The 24,936-nt window shown below is 43.2% G+C and overlaps 1 protein-coding gene across 3 annotated transcripts in view; it reads right to left on the minus strand.

Moving 5' to 3' along the window:
• ARHGAP42 (Rho GTPase activating protein 42) overlaps positions 1 to 24,936 on the minus strand; it is a 562,306-nt gene that overhangs the window by 107,056 nt on the left and 430,314 nt on the right. For all 3 annotated transcript variants that reach the window (XM_069202384.1, XM_069202385.1, XM_069202383.1), the window contains exons 11-12: positions 13,686 to 13,764; positions 7,945 to 7,984 (exon numbers count right to left, since the gene is read on the minus strand). In XM_069202384.1, the coding sequence (XP_069058485.1) occupies positions 7,945 to 7,984; positions 13,686 to 13,764 (119 nt within the window). The remainder of the gene's footprint in view (positions 1 to 7,944; positions 7,985 to 13,685; positions 13,765 to 24,936) is intronic.

Below are 24,936 nucleotides of genomic sequence, written 5' to 3' on the forward strand. Positions count from 1 at the left end.
ATCACAAAATACACGCTTTATGGTAAAGATCTTGCTGTCTGCCAAATTTGGTGCAGTTCCATTCAGCTGTTTGGGCTTTACTGCTGTTTAAAAGTCCCTGTAGAAAATGAATAGAGACACTGTATTTTGGGACCCCCTTTTTAGGTTTCGCCTGCACAGTGCGTGTGCTGTGCTTGCAGAGTCTTTTCTATAAAAAAAATTTTTTTTTAAAGGAGATTAAAACCCGCCTCTTGCTTTCCTGAAGTTACCCTTAGTTTATTCCAATGTTGCTCTAAATTACATGCTTCTGATTGGCCAGCACGTTGTCTGCTTTCACTTCTTGCTCTGCTTTGCCATCCATGCTGTTGTGTAGAGCCTGGACCAAGTCCAGATCCTGGTCACTAGCCAATGGCTACTGTCCAGTGTGCTTCCACTGGCTACTCACTTTGCAGTTACCCTTTTTAACAAAAAATTATGACCAGCACTCACAACACATGTCTTGCAGGTTGTCTCTCTTCTCCCAGCTTGTAGCCACCCTCCTCCCCGGCGTTCCTACAGAGGTATTTTTTTTTTTAAATGTGTAACATCTTACATTACATAAAAATCACTTAATCTGCCTGCTTTTGTGGTTGGGTGCCCATCCTGCCCCCACCCCACATCCCACTTGTCACTACTTGCCTCTGTTGTATACAGATTCCCGACCGTGCTTTTCCCATTTTTTCTTTGTGCCATTTTATCCACTTTTAAATAACGCGCACAATACATAAAGTTATTGGAGCACTTTCCACGACTCAACAATGTCGTTACACAGATTCCTTACTCACCCCCAAGTCCCCTCTTAACCCTGAGCCTGCGTTTCAAATTTTTTTAAATTCAACTTTTATATAGTGTTAACACCACCTGAAGGCATTCGGAAGCTTTACATAAGCACCAATTACTTTGCAGAAGGACACATGCAGCTGCCCTCTGGCCAAAGGGCAAAGGTTACAACGGGCAAGGAGGGACTTTCCTGTGTGGTATTGCTGAGGACACCAGGGAACTGAGACCTGGGAATGCAGCTCAGACCAAGGTGGCACCCATATTTGAGATGCCAGAAACAATAGCTGGAGGGGGTTATAAAAAGAGTAGTGACATCTACAAACACTGTCTGTTTTATGAGCAGAAAGAAGTACACACACATTGCCATACATACCGCACGTACTCACAGATACTCACAGATATCACACAACTACTAATAATAATCTCCCAACAGATGCACATACCTATTAAACACACATAACAAAGAATATGCATACTGAACAGGTTTTCACTAATAACAAATAGGCAATTGAGCAAATGAAGTCTGATCCCAGATAACTCTGAGCAGCCTGTCATGCTTGCCATGGAAATGTAAAAGTCAGTTGAAAACACAAAAAAATGAATTAACATAGCCACATACCTCTTGCATATGTGAAACCTTTATGGCTCCATCTTTGGCTGCTGTGAAATTTGACCGAAAGTAAAGAAAAAAACGTGCTGTGATGCTGTCAGCATTTACCACATCATAGTGTGTGTATTTTTTTTTTACTTTCAGGCATGCCGTATAATATGTCTAAAAAACACTGGCAAAGACAATTGATCCTTTCATAGGCAAAATCTACTGGCTTTGCCAATGATTGTTTTCTCCGCCCCTGCTTAACTGATCACCCTAAAAGAAAACAGCTTAGGTGGATGATTTTTGGAAAGTGTAGTTAAGATTCAGAAAGTGGCGCCAAAGTTATTTGGAAATAAAAAACATTCTTCCTGTGGTTACTAGACCCTAACTAGATCCTAACTATAATTACACAGAGACACATAACTCTGGGGTCTGTAAATGGAAATCAAGGATGCTTGGTTCTTGTATTTTGGCCAGAAAAAGTTATACGCTTTGCTTAGCCGAAGTAATTTTGTTGTTTTAATCTAGGGGACAGAAGTGTGATTAGCATGGAATGCATTTGAGGGTGCCAAATGCAGCTACGTTTAGAATCTGTGGGCTGGATTGACAAAGTTTTTGATATAACCTATTCCTTTTTTGTTACATTAAATGAAAAAGATGGATGTTTATATACTTCTTTCTATGAAAGGTGTTTGTAATTAGCAGCTTTTGAATTATTAGAAGGACAGAAAAGGATGTTTATAATTTTGAGTGTTGATGGTAATTATTTGTAATAGACTCATTAAGTAATTATGCTGCAATTACACCTACAGGTGCAAAGATGCAAAAATGTGCCCTTAATAAGAAATACAGATAAAACATTGATAAAGCTGAATTTATACATTCAGATCATAAAGGCTGTCACAATATCATGCAACAGAGAATTATAAAATGGCTCTCGAAGTTATATGGTCAACCATATTTCCTTTTCCTTTTAGCTGTGCTTTATTGCTTAAGTGAACACAGAAACAATATTAAAAATATTAATCAGTGTAAAAAAATGGGTTTGAATCACCTCTATTAGTTAAGAGAGAGACATGAATTACTTGTGTTCACATTGATGCAGCTGGGCTATGGAGACTGCCTTTACCCTGTATTTTCTTGTATTCTTGTTTGTCATTAAAATATTTTGCAACAAAATGCCATGCTTTAAGGCTACACTAACTACTCGCTCAAAAATATATATATATATATACGTTTGAATAAATATTAACAACACATCCTTCCAGACACAGAGGAGGATAATATTAGTTCACGCCTTTGCTTTCATATAATACATAACTGATTCTATTATGGTGTAAAGGCATACAGGCCTTGCTCAGTAGGATTTTGTGTTCTGAAATGAACATACAAGAGAGAGCCTGCTGTACCGTAGGTAGTGCACATACCACAGAGCTGGCTTTCACCTGGTGCTGTTCAACTACTACTCTCACTTGGCAGGGAGGATTAATCTTGAATTAATTTAAATTGTATCTAACACATGCCAAATGGTGATGGACTAAACTAAAATCATATACTATTAAAGGAGACACTATTAATTAAGCATCCATCAAAAGATAATGACTTGACAAACAAGAAACCATTCTATGATAAACACCATTTAAAAAAAAGGCAGAAAGGGATGCAGGTCCAGGAAAATCATAGGTACATAGCGGATTTAATCAATAATCATGACCGTAACTTATTTTTAACTTGGTGTATGTTACCAAAGAGGCAATATTACCAGTATATATATAAATAAAATAGGATCCTATCAGCTCAATGACACTTAATACAATACCCTCAAAAGCAAGAAAGGGTGTTTCATTACATTTGGGGCTTAAACCTATGATTTGCAGCTTACACATGCATCAAATAAATGAGCATTCAATTCAACTGTAACTGAAGGTGTAAATAAGGACATCAATCTCAGAATACCACAACCCGGTCTGAAAAAGCCAGGACAGCATTTATGTTGGAAAAAATGGTCTTGTATTGGTGGTATTTACTAAAGAAAATAGTTATTGATGAAATTTGCAATCTACTCCAAGGTGCACTTCAAATAAATATCTGAGATAGACAATTTCCACATATGTCACCCCTATGGGGGTTAACTGAGATGCAGTCCTTCTTCTTGTGATGGTGCAGAGGTGAAATTAATTTATGGATAGACAAAAGATTTCAGATCTCATCATATCGCCTACTAGGAGTCAGTAAAGGGTCTTACCACCAGCATTGTAGATCTTTCCCTTCATGTTGCAGGGAAAATGGGTTTACTTATTCCGCCTATATTCTGTGGGAGAACAGTAAAGGTAGAAGAGGAGTCTTAGCTGTGAGAGTGGTGGTTAAATGTATAAGTAGGATGCAGGAGAGTGGTGGATCATAGATCTCCTGTTTACCCATCATACAGACACACCTGCTTATCTGATCCCTGGATCACATGCTATAGATATGTTGTTGCACGTAGCTGGAGAAGAGCAAATGGGATGGCGGCATGTTCTGCTTGAAAATAATCTGCAATTTTTAGAAATAACTCCTTATGTTTTTATTTGCTTGTCTTAAATTAATATATTACTTTTTTTAAATTATTTTTATGTGTCATGTGATTTCCAATGCTCTCCTCTTATATTTTAGTCACGTTTTAAAAGTTTAAACCACAATTTGAAAATATGTTTCTTGGTTACTGTGGGCCTACTTCAAAACAGTTTAATCTAGAGTTACGATTTGTGCAAGATTCTCAAAAACTAACCAGCATAGGCACCAAAACCCTCTGATCTTCATGCTTATACCTCACTATAAGCTGTTGATCGAGAAATCTGCCTCTCTATAATCATTAATTTTTTCGCCCTTTGACAGTATGGTGGAGTTATACGCTCACTCCAACATTTTGGGTGTACTTTTAAATATGTAAATGAGGTGGAAAAACAAATTATCATGTGTGTGAATATCCACAACGTTACAACTTTACAGATGTGAATCATACACCCAAGGGTCACTTCCATTCCCCTTCCCTGGATTGCATATATTTTCACCCATACTCCTACATGGACAATGACAGCAAATCAACTATATGTAAGGGCTTTCTGAAGTTGTAAACATAATTTACAGTAATAAAATTCCAAAAAAACAGCATTCTGTGAAAAAAGATGCTGCATTCACAAAACGTAAATACATTTGTATGCCTATAACTGACACTTAGGTATGCAAATGTGTTGTTGAATCACCCCAAGAAGGTAAGTGCTTAGTTACAGTCTGGCAGACAGCCCACTGGGCTAACAGGGGGGACACAAGCCATTACCTCTGTAGCCCTGGAGGAAGACCAAGGGGGTCATTACAACCCTGGCGGATGGCGTAAAACCGGCGGTAAGACCGCCAACAGGCTGGCGATCTTACTTTGATGTATTATGACCATGGCGGTTACTGCCATGGTTATCCGCAGGTTTTCCGTCCCGGCCGCCAGGGCGGAGACGACCGCCGGGCTGGAGACCTGGGTCTCCAGCCCGGCGGCCGTCAGTATACTGCCGGCGGTATTTGGACCCGGCTTACCGCCGTGGATTTCCAGAGGTTTCAACCGCCATGAAATCCATGGCGGTAAGCACTATCAGTGCCAGGGAATTCCTTCCCTGGCACTGATAGGGGTCTCCCCCATGACCCACCCCCACCCCGACTCCCTCCCCTACTCCCCCCACACACACACACACCCCGACATACATGCCTACATCCACACACACAGTTATACACGCACACCCACATTCAAACATACACGCACACATCCATACAGACATACCCACAGACATACACGCACTCATTCCCATACACACAACAACCCCGCAAGCATACACGCACTCACCCCCCCTACATACACACATGCACACCCCCATGCACGCACACAACACCCAACACCACCCCACCCCCCTCCCCTAACGGACGATCGACTTACCTGGACCGTCGATCCTCCGGGAGGGGACGGGAGCCATGGGGGCAGCTCCGCCGACACCACACCGCCAACAGAACACCGCCACGCCGAATCACAGGACGTGATTCGGTGGGCTGTGTTCTGTTGACGTGGCGGTGGAGGTTGAGCAACCTCCACTTCCCCGCCGCCCGTCACTATGGCTGTTGCCGGCTCTCCATCGGAATAACGACAGAGAGCTGCCAACAGTCATAATACGCCGAGCGGCAAACCGCCTGCACAGGCGGTCTTCCGCACGGCGGTCCCTCAGCAGTCTTGCAAAAAGACCACTGAGGTTGTAATGACCCCCCAAGTCTCCTATTTTGCTTTCCGATACAGAAAAAACTACCTTCCACATTGGTGGTTTGTTTTCTGAAGCCAAAAACAAATGATCTGACACACAGAGTGCCTGTATCAACCATTCCAGGCATGACAGATACGGGTAGGGAAAATTAATAGTGATTGCTGTGCCCTAATTTGGGCGGGATGACTGTCATTGTGCCCTGGCAGTGTCTTGGTAGATGTGCTATCATCTCAGAGGTTAACACTAGTAGAGGCACCTCCACCGTTAATCTGCAGGGAACAGCGAGTTAGGCTGAGGTCAAAATAACAAAGATCCAATAAGCACAAGTTGAAATATTACTAGCAAAAGGTTTAAAAGTGTCCTAATCCTTAGAAATAAACAGTTGTCTCTTTGTTACACATGATACCTGGTATGCATCAAAAATAACAACGCACAGAGACCGTAGAAGAGGAGATGTGTGGAAAAATAAGGTGTTGTGTTGAATTTTCCAATGCGGCACAGACGATGCGTTATTTCTTCCCACGCTGCAAGGGGTTTGCATTGTTTGTTGGTGTGCAGTCTTGGTTCCTCACTGTGACGTGGGGATATTTTGATGCCCAGGGACGATGCAGGGAAAATCCTTGATGCGCTGGAAGAAAGCACGGGCGCTGTGTCAATCCGGTAGGCAATGCATTACATTTTCCATTGTAAGGCAGGCGCTGCATTGAATTTCCAGTCGGGAAGTCGGGCTGCATCCTTCCTGTCGGCTGTGCAGCAATTTCTCAGTCACAATGAAGGCTTTGTGTCGATTTAGACAGGTGGTGCATAATTTTTTGACACACAAGGAGTTTCCTGAAGAGATGAGGTCTTTTTGGCCCTGAGACTTCAGAAAACAGGAGGCAAGCTCAATCCAAGCCATTGGAGAGCGCTTTTGGGGAAGGCAGAGTCCTTCTAAGTAAAGTCAGAGGCAATAGCAGCACAGCAGCCCTTCTCAGCAAAGCAGTCCAGAGGATTCCTTTGGGCAGCCAGGTAACTTCTCTGACAGGGTGCAGGTGTAGGTCAAGAAGTGAATGGTGTGGTGGGGTCAGAGACCCAGTTTTTATACCCAAAATGCATTTGAAATGGGGGAGTCTTCAAAATGTGACTTTGAAGTGTACAAACCCCCTTTTCAGTTTAGTCCTGTCTTCCAGGGTCCCAGTAAGGGGTCTAGAAGTCCATTGTGTGATGGCAGGCCACTGGCATTTGAAATGTCAGGCCCACCACCCTTCTAGCCCCGGAAGACCCAGTCAATATGCAGATGAATGCAGGTGTGACTGAGTATCCTGTGTTTGTGGTTGTTTGGGTAAAATGCACAAGGGAGTTGTCAACCAGCACAGAGGTTGATTGGAGGCAGGCTTTAAGGCACATATGGTTTTACGTGCAGGGAAATGCTCACTTTCTAAAAGTGGCATTTCTAAAATAGTAATATAAAATCCAACCTCACCAATAAGCAGGATTTTCTATTACCATTCTGGCCATACTAAATATGACCTTGTTACCCCTTTCAGATCAGAATCTATCACTCAAAAAGTATATGAGGGTAGACCTTATGCTAGTCTATGAAAGCAGCAGGCCTCACAGCAGTGGAAAATTAATTTAGGAGTTTTTAACTACCAGGACATATACAATACATATTTACATGTCCTGCCTATTACCTACAGAGCACCCTGCCCTATGGGTTACTTAGGGCCTACATTAGGGGTGACTTATATGTAGGAAAAAGGAAGTTTAAGGCTTGGCAAGTACTTTTAAATGCCAAGTCGAAGTGGCAGTGCAACTGCACACAGAGGCCTTGCAGCGGCAGGCCTGACACATGGTTAAGGGGCTACGTATGTGGGTGACACAATCAGTGCTGCAGGCCCACTAGTAGCTTTTAATTTATAGGGCCTGGGCACATGTAGTGCAATTTACTAGGGACTTATAAGTAAATCAAATATTCCAATTGGGGATGAACCAATGTTTCCATGTTTAAGGGAGAGAGCATATGCACTTTAGCACTGGTGAGCAGTGGTAAAGTGTGCAGAGTCCTGAAACAAGCAAAAACAGTGTCAGAAAAGTGGAGGGAGGCAGGCAAAATGTTGGGGGATGACCACTCTAAGGCTGTCAGGTCTAACAGTTATCAGTGATGGTTATCCTGTTTTTATTACTCCGAGGAAAAACAAACCATATATAACTATAAAAAACACAAAGGAAGATAAAAGCAAAAAAGTAACCTCTCTTTTTACAGCATTTACGTCTGTATTTGTTAAACACACTTACTTTCTTCTTTCTTACTAATTATCGCTGGTAGTGTATAAATCTGAAAAGCAAAATAGACGTACATTTAAATATAAGGTCCTTAATTAAAAATGTTAATTCAGATACTCTACATTCATTACCCTAAATGCGATTAACAGAAACTTTAACAGAAGCAATGGCCTGGAGAATGTATTCACGACACATAAATGCTCTAAAAACACATTAACAGTGGTTGAATAATTTTACTGTTCCCCTCAGTTCCTACTGGTGTAGTTGCATTTTTCTCCCATGTGAAACATTTACATATAATGTGGCAGTCAGTGTGTTTGTTTTGCGTCGAAGCATGCGTTTTATATATTCTAAAATAGATATAATAAATATTGCACATTTAACTGTAACACTGATCACATTGAAATTGATTTTTTCTTTTAAATATGAATCAGCATATAATTCAACTCCTTCTACATATTTTCTCATTGTTGTACTCTTTGTAACATTCTACCTTGGAGACGTCCCTGCCAATATTCTGTTTAGATGTCCCACACTCAAGTGTTATAAGGCAGTATTGTTTTTGCCTGCTGTATGCAGTCAATGATATTTTGGTATTCTCTCTTACTCTGATCTACATTTCTAATAGTCATATATCTTTATTATTTTTTGTAAAGTTATCCTCTTGTCATGTAGAGGTTAGAACTATAGGACAAAGGGGAGTTACTGATTTGCAACAGATGATAATTCAAGATGTTTTTCCAGAATTATTTGCCATCTATACAATAAAGGCATTGTTTCTGCTTGTCAAGTTTTTTCTCACAAAATGTATTTTTTATTTTGGGGTTTGAAAAAAATTGCATTTTGCGCTTAACCACCTGAAATGCATTTTCTAGGGAAGTTTATAATATGATGTGATCTTGGAGTTTTAATCGAGACAAGGATCGTAGCCATGTGGCATGTTTATTCCTCAGTATTCCTGTCCAGGGTATAAAACAATGATGAGAGGATTTTAAATAAGAGACCCCTGGTGAGCTTTTGCAGTGCTTTGTGGACCGCAGGGTCTGCGATTAGTCATTTCCAAGCAGACCAGTATCAGGCATCTGCTTGGTTAAGGGTCTGGAATGGAAAACATCAGAACAGTATCTAAGAGAACTGACAATCAGGCTATTTTCAAGCATGCATAAGGTTTTGAATTGAAATGTGTTTTTAGAGAGTGGAGACTTATTATTTAGCAGTCAGAGAGGACACCAATGTAGTCATCTAGCTAGCTAATATTATTATGCTGACACTAAGGTATGTTTTCAAGAAGGGTCCATGAAGGGAAGGGCATCTCAGAGCAGATGTAGCTGGTGCAGAGTCCTGTTGGTAGTCATGTTTTGTGAGTAATGAATTTGAGGTCACTGTGAAATATCATATCCAAACTTGGCATTATCAGTACTGATGTTGGAACAGTCCCCAGCAAGACAGACCAAACGACTGAAAGAGATAATGAAATCATAAGGCACACAAGGAAGATCTCTCTTTTTTAAGCAGTCTAATTGAGCCTACTCAGTCTAGGCATCTTCAAGAAACTTTACCACTTCATTTGTGGCTGTAGATCTCCCCTTTACTCTCTATATCTTTGAATCTTTGTTGCATACTTGTGGTGGTCAATGTGAAGACCTTCAAATATATTAGGCAGTGGAGTCACATACATATTTAAGGATTAGGGGAGATGGCTCACATTTGAGTGAATCCACATCTGAAAGTTGTTTCTTCAGACCAGACAGGAAGAGGCCAGATGGGTTAGGCTGGAGTGGTTCCACCCACTCCAGCACACATTACAAAATCTTTGTGGTTTATAATACTAAGGATGTTAAGGGGAGAGGGCCAGCCTCAAATTTTGTGGGACTGTAGGGGAAGGATTTTCTTTGTGAGGACATATATTGTCCTCATGATTTAAATATAAGCTACATAGTGATAGAGAGTAAATGTTACCTCTGTTCCTTATGTCACTGAAGTCAGCAGACTGTGACAAGTATCAGTCATAAACGCAGGAGAGAGAAAAAGTAATGTAGAAAGCTGCTCTGACTCACATTTTACATTTGCCAGTTGCCTGTATGTCAAGTTTGATATAGGTGCCTTTCTAATGAAATCATATGCTAGAAGGTTAAAGTTGGTGTTGAAATGTAATTTAGACTCTAAACTAGTAGTCAATGTTGAAACAAATGTGCATTTCTAATGTTAAGTGAAAGATTAATTACTTTGAAGATTTGCGCAAATGAGAAAAACGCACTTCTCTGCTATATGTAATGTAATGCAATAACAAAGCTTTTACAATTTTAAATGAAACTTTTTGACTTATACTGATGAAATATTATTTTTGATTAATTTTAATGCTTGCCTTTTATATATTTTTATTAACAAGTATTATTCAAATGTCTTTTTTATTTTCCATGTGTTAGCATAACTGAAGCCTTCTTTCAGATTTCTTTCCCATGAGAACAAAAGCACCACTAGTCTTTTGATTAACCGTAGAAGGACTGTAGTCATTTGGCTTTGAATTGGATATAATGCAGGAACATGGCATACTTTTGTTACAAACCCATTGGAGTCACACTGAAAAGGAGATGTTCTCACGACAGACCTGGGAAAATGTCTGACTGTTTCAACCTGAAGTTTGCTAATGAATTATGATTGGATGATGCCCCTTTTTCATAATATGAATGTATTCTGAAAGCCAATTGGAACATTTAATGTGGATTCGTACATTATTTACGGATCGAACTTTGGTCAGATGTAGAGCAGATGGGGAAGCAGTTTTGTCTTGGCTGCTCCCTTGGAGAAATATCTTACTCTCTGCCATTTGTCCTTGCCCCTTGATATGCCCTTTTAGGTTGAAAACTCCACTATGCTGAAACTTATTATCATTTTTAGATAGTGTCCTGTAGCCTGAGTTATTCTACTTTCCAAATTATTTTGTATTTTTGTATTTTGCCCGCATGTGTTACTCCCCACACATATATATCCCTAGTTTGGTTAGCTGTAGGACTGACCTGTGCCCAGCCACTGATTATTGATTTGATTGAATTTGAATTCACTAAATGATTGTAAAATCTGAGGACCATGTGATTTCCGTGTCGCAGATATTTCTGTTAACTTTCTGTATCATTCTATTCTAATGCTTAGTTTTGTTAATATTAGTATACCTTAACTTCTTTTGTTGCCTTGGGCAACCCTTGATGATTATGGCCCTCATTACGACTTCAGCGGTCTTTCTGAAGGATCGCGGGAGCCACTATACTGCCAGTGCTGGCGGTATTTGTGGCTCCCTATTATGACTTTTCCATTGGGCCAGCGGACGGAAAAAGTGTTTCTGTCCGCTGGCCCAGTGGAAACGTCACATCAACATTGCAGCCGGCTCATAATAGAGCCAGCAGCAAAGTTGATGTTCAGCGGGTGCAGCAGCACCCGTCGCACATTTTACTGCTCAAAATTTGGGCAGTGAAATGCACGATGGGGCTGTGCCTGGGGGTCCCTGCACTGCCCATGCTAAGTGCATGGGCAGTGCAGGGGCCCCCAGGGGCACCCCTAATCCAATTTACCGCCAGCCTGTCCATGGTGGTGTTTACTGCCATGGACAGGCTGGCGGTTGGTGACTCATAATCCTCAGGCTGCCCTGGGGATTATGACCGCCTGGCGGAAGCCTGGCGGTCAGTTGTAGGGGCCGGCGGTAATGCGCCACGGTCATAATACACTGCGGTACACCGCCAGCCTAGTGTCGGTGTTACCGCCAGATTACCGCCGGCCGTCTGGGTAGTAATGAGGCCCTATGTGTCTTTATAACTTGGCCTTTTCAATAACTGTGGTTCAACGACAAGGTGGTAATTTCAAGTTTGGATGAGCTCTTTGGTGCCCTGAAATTCTCCCAATACCCAATTTCTTTGTCCTGATTGGACCTTAGGTGCCACACACATGTTCCTAAGCCACAAAAAGGTCTCTATGTTCTTGGCTTCCTGGGTTGTAAGTACCCTTTATATATACAGATTCTCATGTGAGGGACACAGGCTTAAACATTGAAGCAGTCACCATCCTGTCTCAAAGAGAGAAATCCAAAGTCATCTTCAGCATATTTTGAGGAGAACCTGAAGTTTGTCTGGCTAAAATAGACTGCACGTCTTTAGTGTTGTTGCATTCCATGCTTCTAAACTTCTAAACCTCACACGCAGAAAACAGGATAAATGTATTAAATACTAAGGCCCTCATTCTGACCCTGGCGGTCTTTGACCGCCAGGGCGGAGGACCGCGGGAGCACCGCCGACAAGCCGGCGGTGCTCCAATGGGGATTCCGACCGCGGCGGTAAAGCCGCGGTCGGACCGGCACCACTGGCGGGGTCCCGCCAGTGTACCGCGGCCCCATTGAATCCTCCGCGGTGGCGCAGCTTGCTGCACCGCCGCGGGGATTCCGACCCCCCCTACCGCCATCCAGATCCCGGCGGTCGGACCGCCGAGATCCGGATGGCGGTAGGGGGGGGCGCGGGGCCCCTGGGGGCCCCTGCAGTGCCCATGCCACTGGCATGGGCATTGCAGGGGCCCCCGTAAGAGGGCCCCTACAAGTATTTCACTGTCTGCTGCGCAGACAGTGAAATACGCGACGGGTGCAACTGCACCCGTCGCACAGCTTCCACTCCGCCGGCTCGATTCCGAGCCGGCTTCATCGTGGAAGCCTCTTTCCCGCTGGGCTGGCTGGCGGTCTGAAGGAGACCGCCAGCCAGCCCAGCGGGAAAGTCAGAATTACCGCCGCGGTCTTTCGACCGCGGAACGGTAACTTGACGGCGGGACTTTGGCGGTCGGCCTCCGCCGCCCGCCAAGGTCAGAATGAGGGCCTAAGTCTGACAGTTAGTGTCAGCGAAAGTACACCACAAAAATTGCTGGCGAGGTTGCACCTAGTGTTTTTTTCTACTAAGCATCTCTGAAATTCTCATAAAACTGCCAGCTGTACCTGGCTAGTAACTTTTTTTACTTTTTTTTAAGTGTAGGTCCTTTGTAGGGGATCCTGACTGCTAAAAGAGCAGATGCAGCAGAAACAACCAGTAGAAAAGTACTTTTGAGAAAAGAACTCCATCCACAATTACTCATACTTGGTTCTCAGCAGCATGAATACACATGACTGATTAACAGAATAGCCTTCCAGTGTGCTGAATCAATCAATGTATGAAAAATATTTGTTAGGAAATACAGTTAGCGAAAACTGTCACCTTCTCAGAAAATAGTAGCTCACTGATTACAAAATTGTTTAGCCATTTCAAAGACATACATACTTGTTGGCATCCTTTCATATGGTATCCTAGCATTCTGGTTGTGTTAGTTAAAGACTGGTTGCTTTTTTGTAATACCATTGCAAGTGTATGAAAAAGGTCTTTGGTTTTTTAATATAGTGGGGACTGTGTTTCAACTATTTCATCATCTGTACTACATTAAGTTAAATTAAATAATTATTTCGTACTGATCTCCATTTTTCTGAGAGTTTTTTAACCTGCTTAAGCGGAAGTTACCTTAAAAAGGGAATTCTAGCACCTTTGAGGTCTCCAGGGGTCAACAAGAGGAAAGGAGTCCTCACACTTGCAGCCACAATAATCATGTGTACGTTACTAAAAGTGATCACATTCCATTCTTAAAGTTGCAGCATTTTAAAAATGTAACAGCATATAAAAACAGGTGTTAATATATCCAGTTTGTGCAACTTGAATGTAAGACAAATAATCTAATAAACATAAAAAAACATTTCTTACAGGTTCTTTCCCATCCATTGCTTCGAGCCAGAGCTTCCTGTTAGCCTCAGACAGTGCTTGCAGAGTAATGATACCTGGTCTAAAGTTAAAAAACACATATATAAAATACACACCTTTTAAGACTGAATAAAAATAGATGTCAATACACTTAATTTTAAATAGAGACTTTCTCGATATCCATACAGGATAAATAGTTGTGCAAACTAATGACATAATTGCTAATGCATAGAGTACTTCATAATTTTAATCACTGATCAAAACCACTGATTTGGAATTTCCTGTAATCTGCAAACAGAGGTATGCAGTGAATGTATAAACTAACCACTCGTATAATCAGAAGTGTCTTCACTGATAGTCACCTTAGCGATCTCAGTAAAACTAGAGAAGTCTGCATGTCTTTAATTCCCCAAAAAAACAACATTACAGAGAAGGAGGTCATTGTGTTACCACTGTGTAGTACTAGAACACTACAGCATAAATGTATTTAGTAGTAAATCCCACACAAGGGATGGAGTATGGATGGTTGAGGGAGTGATTTGCTTTCACATTTTGTGAACTCATACAAACTAGTGAGATTGTAGGCATTACGAAACCTGCTGATATCCTTTCCCACCACGGAAATGGTCAGAGATTTACTCCAGCAAATATCTTGATTTACTCCACTTCAAGGGCTGGTATGGGAACAGACTACACCAAAGTTCCTGAGGGTCCCAAGACGGAAACTCCTCCATTTGCCAAAAAAATGTTACCCAGGAGAAAAATCTGACACAAATGTGCATTAGCAGAACAGGCTGCCTTTTCCCAATGTGGATTTGTACTGTGCTTAAAAGTTTGATTTGGAGAAACAGCAAATGTTACATGACACCGAGTGATGCGCCTGGAAACTTGCTACTTGTGCAGCTTTCCAGACATGCTACTGTTAATGTTTGTAAATTTCTAAAACCCGAAAATCAAACATGTATTCCTGGATTAGAATATATGTACTTGTATGGATTTATGAATATTTTTTAGCAATTTGGCCGAAGGTGTTTGTGGTCCGTTCTAAACTAAAGCTTACTTCCTGAAATTAAAATAAATGATGCAGCAAGCCAAGACTTCCTTCCAGTCAGGTACCTTATAATATGTGTACTAGTGTAGATTGATGAGTATTTCTTCTGAATTGTTCCACAGGTGCCTGTCATCCATGGTAAACTAAAGTGTCTCTGCTGAACCTGATATAAATGATGCCGGAAGCCAATACATCATTCCATTCAGTTGTAGGTGCAGAAGTAAGCCTTACCTCACTATAATACTTTGGATTCTGGTCTCTAACTACTTTTTAATCAGCAACTTGTGATGCCCCAGTAGCGATTATAAAGAAAATACTTCAGAACTCGACTATTATAGCCTTAGAGCCCGCCGTAGCAGGCTCTACCGTCCATTAAAGGCCTCCTGCAGCATTGGCGAGGGCCTTTGACAAGGGAGCGGGCCTTTAATTGCTGGTAGAGCCCGCCACCACGGGCTCTAAGGCTATTAGAACATTCTGCCATTAGAGTGCAGAATGTTCTAATAAATAAACCAAAGTCCTCACGCAGCCCGAGGGGATTAATCCTCACAGAGCCCAAGGGCGATTAAAATCCACTCGGGCTCCATGAGGTCTTTATTCACAGCTGTTGATGTGAACAAAGAGAACACTGGAATGTTGACGCTCCAGGCTTTTACCAGCCAGTAAAAGCCGGGAGCACTCCATTGTCTGCAATGGATATGCCAACATTCCAATGATCTAATATAAGTTAATATAGTCATGTTCTGTCATCACAATGCCTGCTGAAAGATGAAAGACAGGTCAGGTCACAAACCATAATTGACACAGATGCTTAAAGCAACGAAAACTGAACTTTGCTTTTCTTTCTGCTGCTCTGTTTTTTAGCTTACAATGACAAGCAGAGTAAACGTTATTCTTTGCACTCCTTAGATAGAGAAAAGCTACAATCTTTAGGCATGTTTCTACACATTCTGAGAGAGTGCAGCTTTTTGTATATAAAAAAATGAATTGTATCGAACTGTCAATAACTGTTTACAACAAATAACTAAAAGGTTTTCGATGTGCTTTACTCTTCATGTTTCCAAATATGCTCATTCTTTCAAATGAGAGAGCTATGCACCAACGTTTTAAGTGGTTTGTGGGAAAGTTGATGGCTTGACCATGTATCATATGGGATAAAGTACCCTTTGGAGTGCATGATACGGATATTTCAAGTCACCTCAGAGTTTGATAGCATTATAAAGGAACTCAGCCTAGGGCTGTGAAACTTCTCATTGACGCAATATCCTCATAATGTACAACAGGGGTACTTTATCCTTATATAATTCCTACAGTAGGATACCTGAGGGACAACTTGATAAATTCCACAATCAGCCAAGAAGATGCTACCAATGTCAAGGATGCTTTTTAACATTTTAATGTGTTAGGTGTAAAAGATGTTTTAAAATGATCTGTTTTTTGTCAAATGTGTGATGTAGAACAATGTAGATTTTTTTTTAACTGGAAATAATTGTCAATCATTTGTACAGAAAGAAGTAACTATCTTTTCCTTATATCTCTAAATTAATTTATCTGAGCTCAGCCTGTGCAATAGCCTCCTTCCATCTGGCAATCATCGCCGTCAAATTAAAGATTACTGAGACTAACTACCACTAACAGTGAACCTGCATTACGATCACTGTGACAATTACTTGCTTACCTGCATTAGAATCGCTACCACCACAAAGGTATATTACCAGCATAGTTTTTATATAGTTTTTATATACTCACACTTAGTCTTTTCTGCTCCATTTAAATTTATGTGAGGTTGTTCTCTGGTCTCGGTAAAGTCGGGATTCATGTCATCGCTTCAGTTATAGCCACTTAGGGGGTTATTCTAACTTTGGAGGAGTGTTAATCCGTCCCAAAAGTGACGGTAAAGTGACGGATATACCACCAGCCATATTACGAGTTCCATAGGATATAATGGACTCGTAATACGGCTGGTGGTAAATCCGTCACTTTTCCGTCACTTTTGGGACGGATTAACACCTCCTCCAAAGTTAGAATAACCCCCTTAGTTTCTCCATGCCAAGCATTCTGGGATTTATAGTTTCACAGTTAACATTATAACTATGGGTTCTAAGATCCCAGAACGGAAGGCGCTGCTAAAAGCTAGAACTGGTTGAAGGGGACACTTTGCTACTATGCTAATTTTTACCCCTTATCGGAGCAAGCACTAGTTTCAACTCAGTCAAAAGAAGCTTCATATTATGTATGACACATCATAAAAAAACACTTAAACCGCTAATAAAAAGACTACAAGTTCCAAGATTGTATAATCATTAAAATGTAAAAGAATTATCTGCAGCATCATCCTTAATTAATTTACAAAAACGTTATGCTAGTACAAAATAAATCCATTTGTAACATTTTTGCTGCTTGTGCCATTCATAACGGTGCTAACAGATGTCGCTCCACTTCATATCACAGAAAGACTTTCAAACCAGAGCAAAAATAAAGAAAAGAGTTTATCAAATCAGATATAAACGTTTTATTTATGTATCATTGTAAGTGAGTCACTGAGTTCTCAACAAATAAATCCTAATTCATGAATAACAACAAGCAGCAAAATGGTGCAATGGAAGTACATGTTTTTTCACTTGTGCAGTTTCTGTGAAACGGACATAGGCTGTGATACACTTTGAGTACATTAAAATAAACTGCAGGAAAGGTCAGCCCTTGCATTGTCCCATCTTGCATTTAATTCCCTCCCTAATTAATACAGTATCAAAACCGTGAGTGCTTGCATTTTTTAAGCCTGTCTAATTTGGTGTGTAAACCTTCTCCTCACATTACCTATAAATGCACTTTATCGTATTTGCTATAGATAATAGGAAGAATGGAAAGCTATGTATGGCAAGGATAGAACTGAATGACTGCAGCAAATCGCCATGACAGAGTCAAGACTTCGTTTGTCATCAATGATAAACGTGAGGATAAGACGCTGCTATTATAGATAATACATTTCTTAAGTTAATGGATTCCATTTTACAAAGGAGAATTTATAAACAGATCAGAAGTCCCTGACAGCAGCTTGTATGAACGACACTGCAAAGAAATCGAAAGTTTGTCTCTTGCCCCCTAAAGAAATAAAATTCCTTTTTTCACTTGCTGGAACACATGTATGCTTCTATGGAATATGAATGGTTCCTTTGAAACCACCAACAAGTAAAACGTTTAACGCTGAAACTATAATCACATTTAGGACAACAGTGATGTGCCCAAGTATCGATGCAGCATGGTGGCTGTTGGACAAGCTAATCTGGGTCCAAATTGAGCAGGCTAGGTTTCTCTTGGAAAGAATGCTGGAAAATGTTCAACAAGTCCCTACAACGGACTATGTGACAAAGCGCAGATTTAGGACCGATCCTGAGTTAGGTGAATATTGTTAACGGACTGGTCTGTCCACATATGGTGTTGAATTTACACATTAGGGGGCCTCGATGTTTTAGTTACAACCTAAATCCATAGTTATTTTAACTTTTAGGCGGGGATTTAAATTGTAGAGTAAGTCATATTTCTGCAACATGTTGCTGCTTATCTGTTTTTTTTTTCTAGCTATAGATTGAGGGTGGACATTTTGATGATACTTTGGAAACTAGGGGGCATATTTATTAAAGACTTGTGTCGATCTTGAGCCACGTAATGGGCACATGAGCGATGCATCTCTTTAGTAAGTTTTATCAAACCATGCTGGGTCACCTTGCATGGCCTTGCCTGGCTTGATAAATCTAGAGTAACGCATCGTAGTGCAAATCGCTATCAGTTATCATATATGGCCGACATCTTGAGGATCAAGATAGGGTGGGCCTGACCGGGAGGAGCAAGAGAAAATCCGCGTGTGGTGAAACCGAGGCAGCAGCGATAACCCCGCTCGGTCAGGTCTAAGGCGTGCTGTCTGTCAAGGGCAGTGCGTCTGATAGCATGTGAAAGAAAGACCGGTTATTGCGGAAGTCCTCTTGCTCCTTCCTGACAGGCACACCCTAACTTGATCCTCCAGTTGTCACCCATGTACGATAACCGGCAGCCGCCCAGCTCTACTCCTCGCTTGCCCGCTTATTCCTCCACCGGAGGCCACTCCGACCCCTCGGAGGGAGCTTACACTGTTGAACCACATCTTCGACTATCCTACCACTCATCGCCCAATTGGGGTTTGTGGAGAGGCACTGTCATCAATTTGTTCCTTCCACTCCTTGTTCGAGATTCTTATCTTAGCAGGCTGTGTTATAATGCTTTCCTCTCAGGTATAGATCTTATGTCAGGATGATGATCCCAAAAACTGGACTTAAGGATCGAAACGTCGTCGACTGAAGTACCTTCAGTTGGTCTCTGAATTATGTTCTAGTTGCATACGAGGAAGGATACTGTATTAATGTGACGTCATCCTTTGATTTATTATTTCTGTCACATATACAATGCCTGACTATTGGCACAATGGGTCCTATTTTGAGTTTGGTGGAAGGGTAAGCACATCCACCAAACTCCCAACAGTGTGGCCTCCACCTACTACACGGCAATCTCCCCGCCGGAGTTAAGAGTTTCCTGCTAGGTTGGCGGATGGAAACTCAGCCTAGCGGGAAACAGGCTACAGCATTGTCTCTGGTTCTTAATGAGCTCCAGCACCCTCACAATGTTCACTGCTTGCAAAGCAGACAGTGAACATTGCAACAGTGCTGGCCAGGGGGGGTGCTGCACTGCCCATGCCAAGTCCATTGGAATTGCAGGGGCCCTCTGGGACCCCTGCACCCGTTCTCCACCAGTCTTTTTCATGGCAGTGCTACTGCCATGAAATTGCTGGCGGAGGAGGGGGTTGTAATCCCCAGGGTAGCGCTGCAAGCCCGGTGGATTAGGACCGCCACCATCCTCCAGACCACCATGATCTGAGATCCTGGCAAGCTGGTGGTTCCCTGACGGTCCGACCACCAGGGTTGTAATGTGGCAGTAAGACCGCCGCATTGGCAGCTGTCCAGACTCCCACCACGAGTGTGGGGGTCCATAGACCATCACACTCGTATTCAGGGCCTTTGTGTTTTTTACCTTTGCTTTTTGTATGTTGTATGTCATTATTTTATTTTCTGTGCCTGTGGTTCCCCACTACATTTGTTTTGAATTTAAATAAATGTTTTTACTTTTTGCATTTGTATAGCAAACATAGATTCCATTGAGTTTCTATTTGACATTTGTATCCTCAATTCTCACTTGAGGGACTGTTCTGTCTATAAAAAAAACTTTTCAAACACTCTCTCCAGTCACAGATATGGGTTAAATGCATCCAAAGCTTAACTGCAACCTGAATTGTTTTCAATATATTACCCTTGTGTAAATTATTATTGCAGGACTGAAGTTAGCAGGTAATGTGTTTCTTCTTGATTTGCTAGTTGACTTAGAGGTTGGAGGGCCGCACTACATCCCCCAGCAGTCCAGGTAGCAGGGAAAGCTGCACACCGCCATTTTCGGTGCCCGGAGGCACACATAACGAACACCACATCCCGCAGCGCGGGGAACTTGGCAAGTTGACTGGGAGGGCCGCACTACATCCCCCAGCAGTCCAGGTGGCAGGGGAAGCTGCAGACCGCTATTTTCGGCGTCCAGAGGCGCACATAACGAAAACCGCATCCCACAGCAAGGGACGTGCGCGGGGGTGCCTGGTCTAAGACCGGGCCAAGACAGGGCCCGTCTTCGCCCGTCATCACCCAGTAGAAGCCAGAGCGGGCCTAGTCTCTTGACCCCTTATTTGTAATCACATGAGCTGTGGGAAGGCTTGCTATGAGATGAGAGCCTGCAATACTGGCTAGTGCCTGTTGGGACTCTCATTTTATTTCTTGCAGTATGCCTAGAGCTAAGACATAGGCCCTCATTCTGACCTTGGCGGTCTTTTCGCAAGACCGCTGAGTTACCGCCGCGGTGAAGACCGCCGACCGCGGCGGTGTGCCGCTGTGCGCATTCTGACCGCTGGGAGCGTTCCGCCGGAAAACCGCCAGCAGCCACACTGGCGGTCGGCGGGAAAGTGGAGACTGGTCAACCTCCACCGCCACGCCAGCAGAACACCGCCCACAGAATTACGACCCACATTTCCGTGTGGCGGTCTTCTGTTGGCGGTCTTCTGTTGGCGGTCACGTCCCTATGGCTCCCGTCGCCTCCCGGAGGACCAACGCACAAGGTAAGTTGATCGTCCGTGAGGGGAGGGGGTGGGGGGGTGTTGTGTGATGTGGGCGTGCATGGGGGTGTGCGTGTGAGTGTGTAGAGGGGGTGTGTGAGTGCGTGCATGCGGGCGGGGGGTGCTGCTGTGTCTATGGGTAATGTGTGCTGTTCGGCAGGTGCGCATGTCGGCATGTATGTGTGCGGGTATGTGTCCCCGTTGTGTATGTGTGTGTAGGGGGTGTGTATATGTGCATGTTGGGGGTGTGTGCATGTCGGGGTACATGTATGTGCATGTCGGGGTGGGGGTGGGGAGGGGGTTCGTACCACCTCTGGGGGGTTGCAGGGGGGTGGAGGGTGTGGGGGGAGGACTCGGGTGGGTAGTGGGGGGTGGGGGAGACCCCTATCAGTGCCAGGGAAGGAATTCCCTGGCCCCGATAGTGCTTACCGCCATGGTTCGCACGGCGGTTCCCGCCCGCAAGAAACCGCGGCGGTAGGCAGGGTCATAATACCCTTGGCGGTCTTGGGACGACCGCCGGGCCGGAGTGCGCAAACTCCAACCCCGCGGCCATGACCGCCGCGGCGGTCGGAGTGGAGAAGTAGCGGTCGGTCGCGGCGGGGATCGCCGCGGTCAGAATGCCATTTTTAATACCGCCGGTCTGTTCGCGGTCCGACCGCCGTCTCTCCGCCGACCGCCAGGGTCAGAATGAGGGCCATAATGTCATAAGACAACTAGCAAGGCTGACCCAGGGCCTATTAGTCTTTTAGGTCAAGTAGGTCCCTGCAAGTCGAGTATGGATACATTTATAGTAAGGGCTGTGGGCATAATTGATAAGGAAATTGAGCTAATGGAGCATTGGCTCTCTATATCTTCTTTACGATCTCCTGCCCTGGGTGTGTCAGGGGCACCATTATTTTGCGCCACAAATGAAGAAGAGTCAGTTGGGAGGGGAGGAAGTAGGGCTGAAATGCCTTTTGTTGACCTTGTGGTAGGTGGGACCCTGGAGGGTGTGGGCGAGCCAGAACAGGTCTCAATGCAGGCGAATGTCCCTATAGAGTCTGGAGCCATGGACATAGCTCCCACACATAGTTTAGGTGATGAGATGGCATCAGGCGAGAAGAGGATATGACCAGACCTTAAAAGGAACCATAAACACCCAAGGTGTGGCGCAACCAGCTGGTAGCTCAACATTCCACTCAACCCCAAAAAAATGGGGGCAGGAAATGGGGTAGGGCAGGGATTCGGGCAGGCCCAGGGGTTGACAATCGAACAGATAGAAGAAAAATTATGTTGTATCCTTGATTGCAGCCTCTAATAAGCGACTCAACTCAATAGAGGCAAAGATTAAACAGTATGAGCTTATTCACAATAACAGAGACCCCTTTATTAATTTTAGGGATGGACATGGTGACAGGACTCGTGTAATTACTGACATTCAGAGAGCAAGCCCGAGAGGGACCAAAGAGGTATTGCTGACCCACCAAGTAATAATTAAAGAAAGAGGACCACTAGTAATCAGTGGACCCACTAAGTGAATTCCCCAATGCCTATGTAGTGAACATCTTGTGGGTGAAGTAGAAGGGGCATTGACCCAGCTAGTGGAACAGAGGAATCATGGACTTTGTGTTTGCATTCTGGCACCCCTGATATACGACCTAGCATCTCCCCGGAGTAGACCCCTTATATTGTCATTCTAGAGAATGTACCACGGCTACCAAGAGGAATAAATGAGTCGCATAACTCATTACTCAATAAAATTGCATACTGGATACAGAAACAGTCGGGCTGGCCACGGGTCCCGTGTGAGGAAACTATTACTACTCAAAGGGTGGCTCCCAAAAACCCTACAGGGTGACTGTATAAATTTGAACTTTAAGACACCAAGTTATGTTCAATCCCTGTTTAATTTGATTAGCTCAAAAAGCCAAGCGAACGGGGGTATTAGAGCGTTACCCTTTGTTTTTGTTTTTTTAATCCCCAGTAGTGAAGGGTATTGGAAATATTCAGTCTGACATACACTGACCACCACAAACTAGGGGTATACAGCATACTACCTTCAAGGTACCAATTCGTAACCGTTATTACCCACTGTACATGCTAGATCAGCTAGACTGACTAGGTCTGTCAGGGCTACGGTCTGACAGGAGAATTCCTACACTACTCAGATCAGCTGTCAATGAATCAATCCTAGAGGCTCCCCTTGGGGGGCTTCCAGCACACTGGTGGGCGATATACATAGGGACGTTTCTTCTGAAATGTAGTCTGAATATAGGACAAATTTATCACTAATCTCCTGGAATGTGTGCGAGGGTGAACCCTAAGGCGGTAGACCTCAAGTGGATCTCCCTTATAGGAAAATATGACTTTATTTGTCTTCCAAGAAACATGGGCTGTTAACAAGGGCTTTGTTTGTGGATTTACCACTTATAGTGTGGTGGCCCTGCCACCAAGGAAAATGGGCCGGGCAATGGGAGGACTTATGATCTTGGTTAGAAATGATATAGCTTGCAGGCATGAATTACTGAGGATAGACTCCCTTGATTTAATAGGCATTAGATTGACATTAGTGATATTAAATGTGTATGCACGTTTATTGCCAGCAAATAGTGAGTCCTCTGTTCTGGTCATGCTTGAAACATTAGTGGAAACCTATAAAAGTAAATCAAGAATAATAGTGGCTGGTGATTTTAATACTTCATTTAAACTGTCTCTTGCTCTTAACATGGTAATCAGGGAGGAGGATGAGCAATGGGGTGTTCCCCAGGTGGTTGGCAAGCCAACATGGTATCTTTCTGACACGGCCCTACAGGGAGTGGTAATGGTGGGGGTCATGGGCTACATGCCTGTAATGGGAGAACTAGCTCAGACGAAGCACGAGTGCCCACATTTAGAAGGGGGCACCAGAGGAGTGGTATTGACTGTATTCTGATGGATGTGCGGTTATGGCCGGATTTGGTGGATATGGAGGTACTGAGCACCACTGAGAGTGATCATTGCCCTCTAGCTGTATTGCTAAATGGAGGGAATTATCTTAGGTCTTCCTGCTAGCACCTAGTGTCACTAGTAACCGGCAACAAGTAACGTGGCATAGAGTCTTGGCCGACCGGGACACACTTGTCGAGATCTATCAGTGGTTTGTACTGCATCTAGATGAACTAGAAGGACTGCTTGTAAATCCTAATCTTTTTCTAGAAATCCATAGTTTACTGTTTCACAAACTTAAACCGATTTATTTTTAGAGAACACCAAGGCAGCTAAAGGTCAGGAGCAAAACATCCACTTGGTTTAATCGAGAATGTAGGATGGCTAAGCGGACATTGGCAATTGTCAAAAGGGAGTGTAACCGTGCAGACATTAAGGGGGTTATTCTAACTTTGGAGGAGGTGTTAATCCGTCCCAAAAGTGACGGTAAAGTGACGGATTTACCACCAGCCGTATTACGAGTCCATTATATCCTATGGAACTCGTAATACGGCTGGTGGTATATCCGTCACTTTACCGTCACTTTTGGGACGGATTAACACTCCTCCAAAGTTAGAATAACCCCCTAAGTGTGCTTGAGCAAGGTATAAAAAGGCTCAAAGGGTGGCAAGGAAAGAGAGGGACGAAGAAAATTGGCAAAAGCTACTCAAGGCCATGAAGTCAAGAGATAATCACGCATTTTGGGCAATATTATCTGATGGAACTCGTATATCAGGTACTCAGAGGCGCTGTAATATCGCACCAGTGGGAGGAACACTTTGGTGCTCTATATTCGGTGAGCTCAAATTTTAAGGGGGAGGATCCTTGTGGTCTGCCACATCAATACAAAGTGAGCCCCTTAGTGGACCCTAATACAGCCATAGGGGCAGAGAATCCATGCATAGCTTTGAGTGAGGGAGACTAGGCAGATAGTCTTTTAACCATGCTTTCATTGGAAGACACATTGGCAGCCATAGATGGTTTGAAACCACTAAAAGCTCCCGGTCTGGATGGAATTCCTAGAGATTTGTACAAGTCTGAACCTCGAGTGTGGGCTGGGTACATAAACCTTCTGTCTAATTCAA

Source organism: Pleurodeles waltl, chromosome 8 (genome assembly GCF_031143425.1).
Source record: "Pleurodeles waltl isolate 20211129_DDA chromosome 8, aPleWal1.hap1.20221129, whole genome shotgun sequence".
Taxonomy (NCBI): Eukaryota; Metazoa; Chordata; class Amphibia; order Caudata; family Salamandridae; genus Pleurodeles; species Pleurodeles waltl.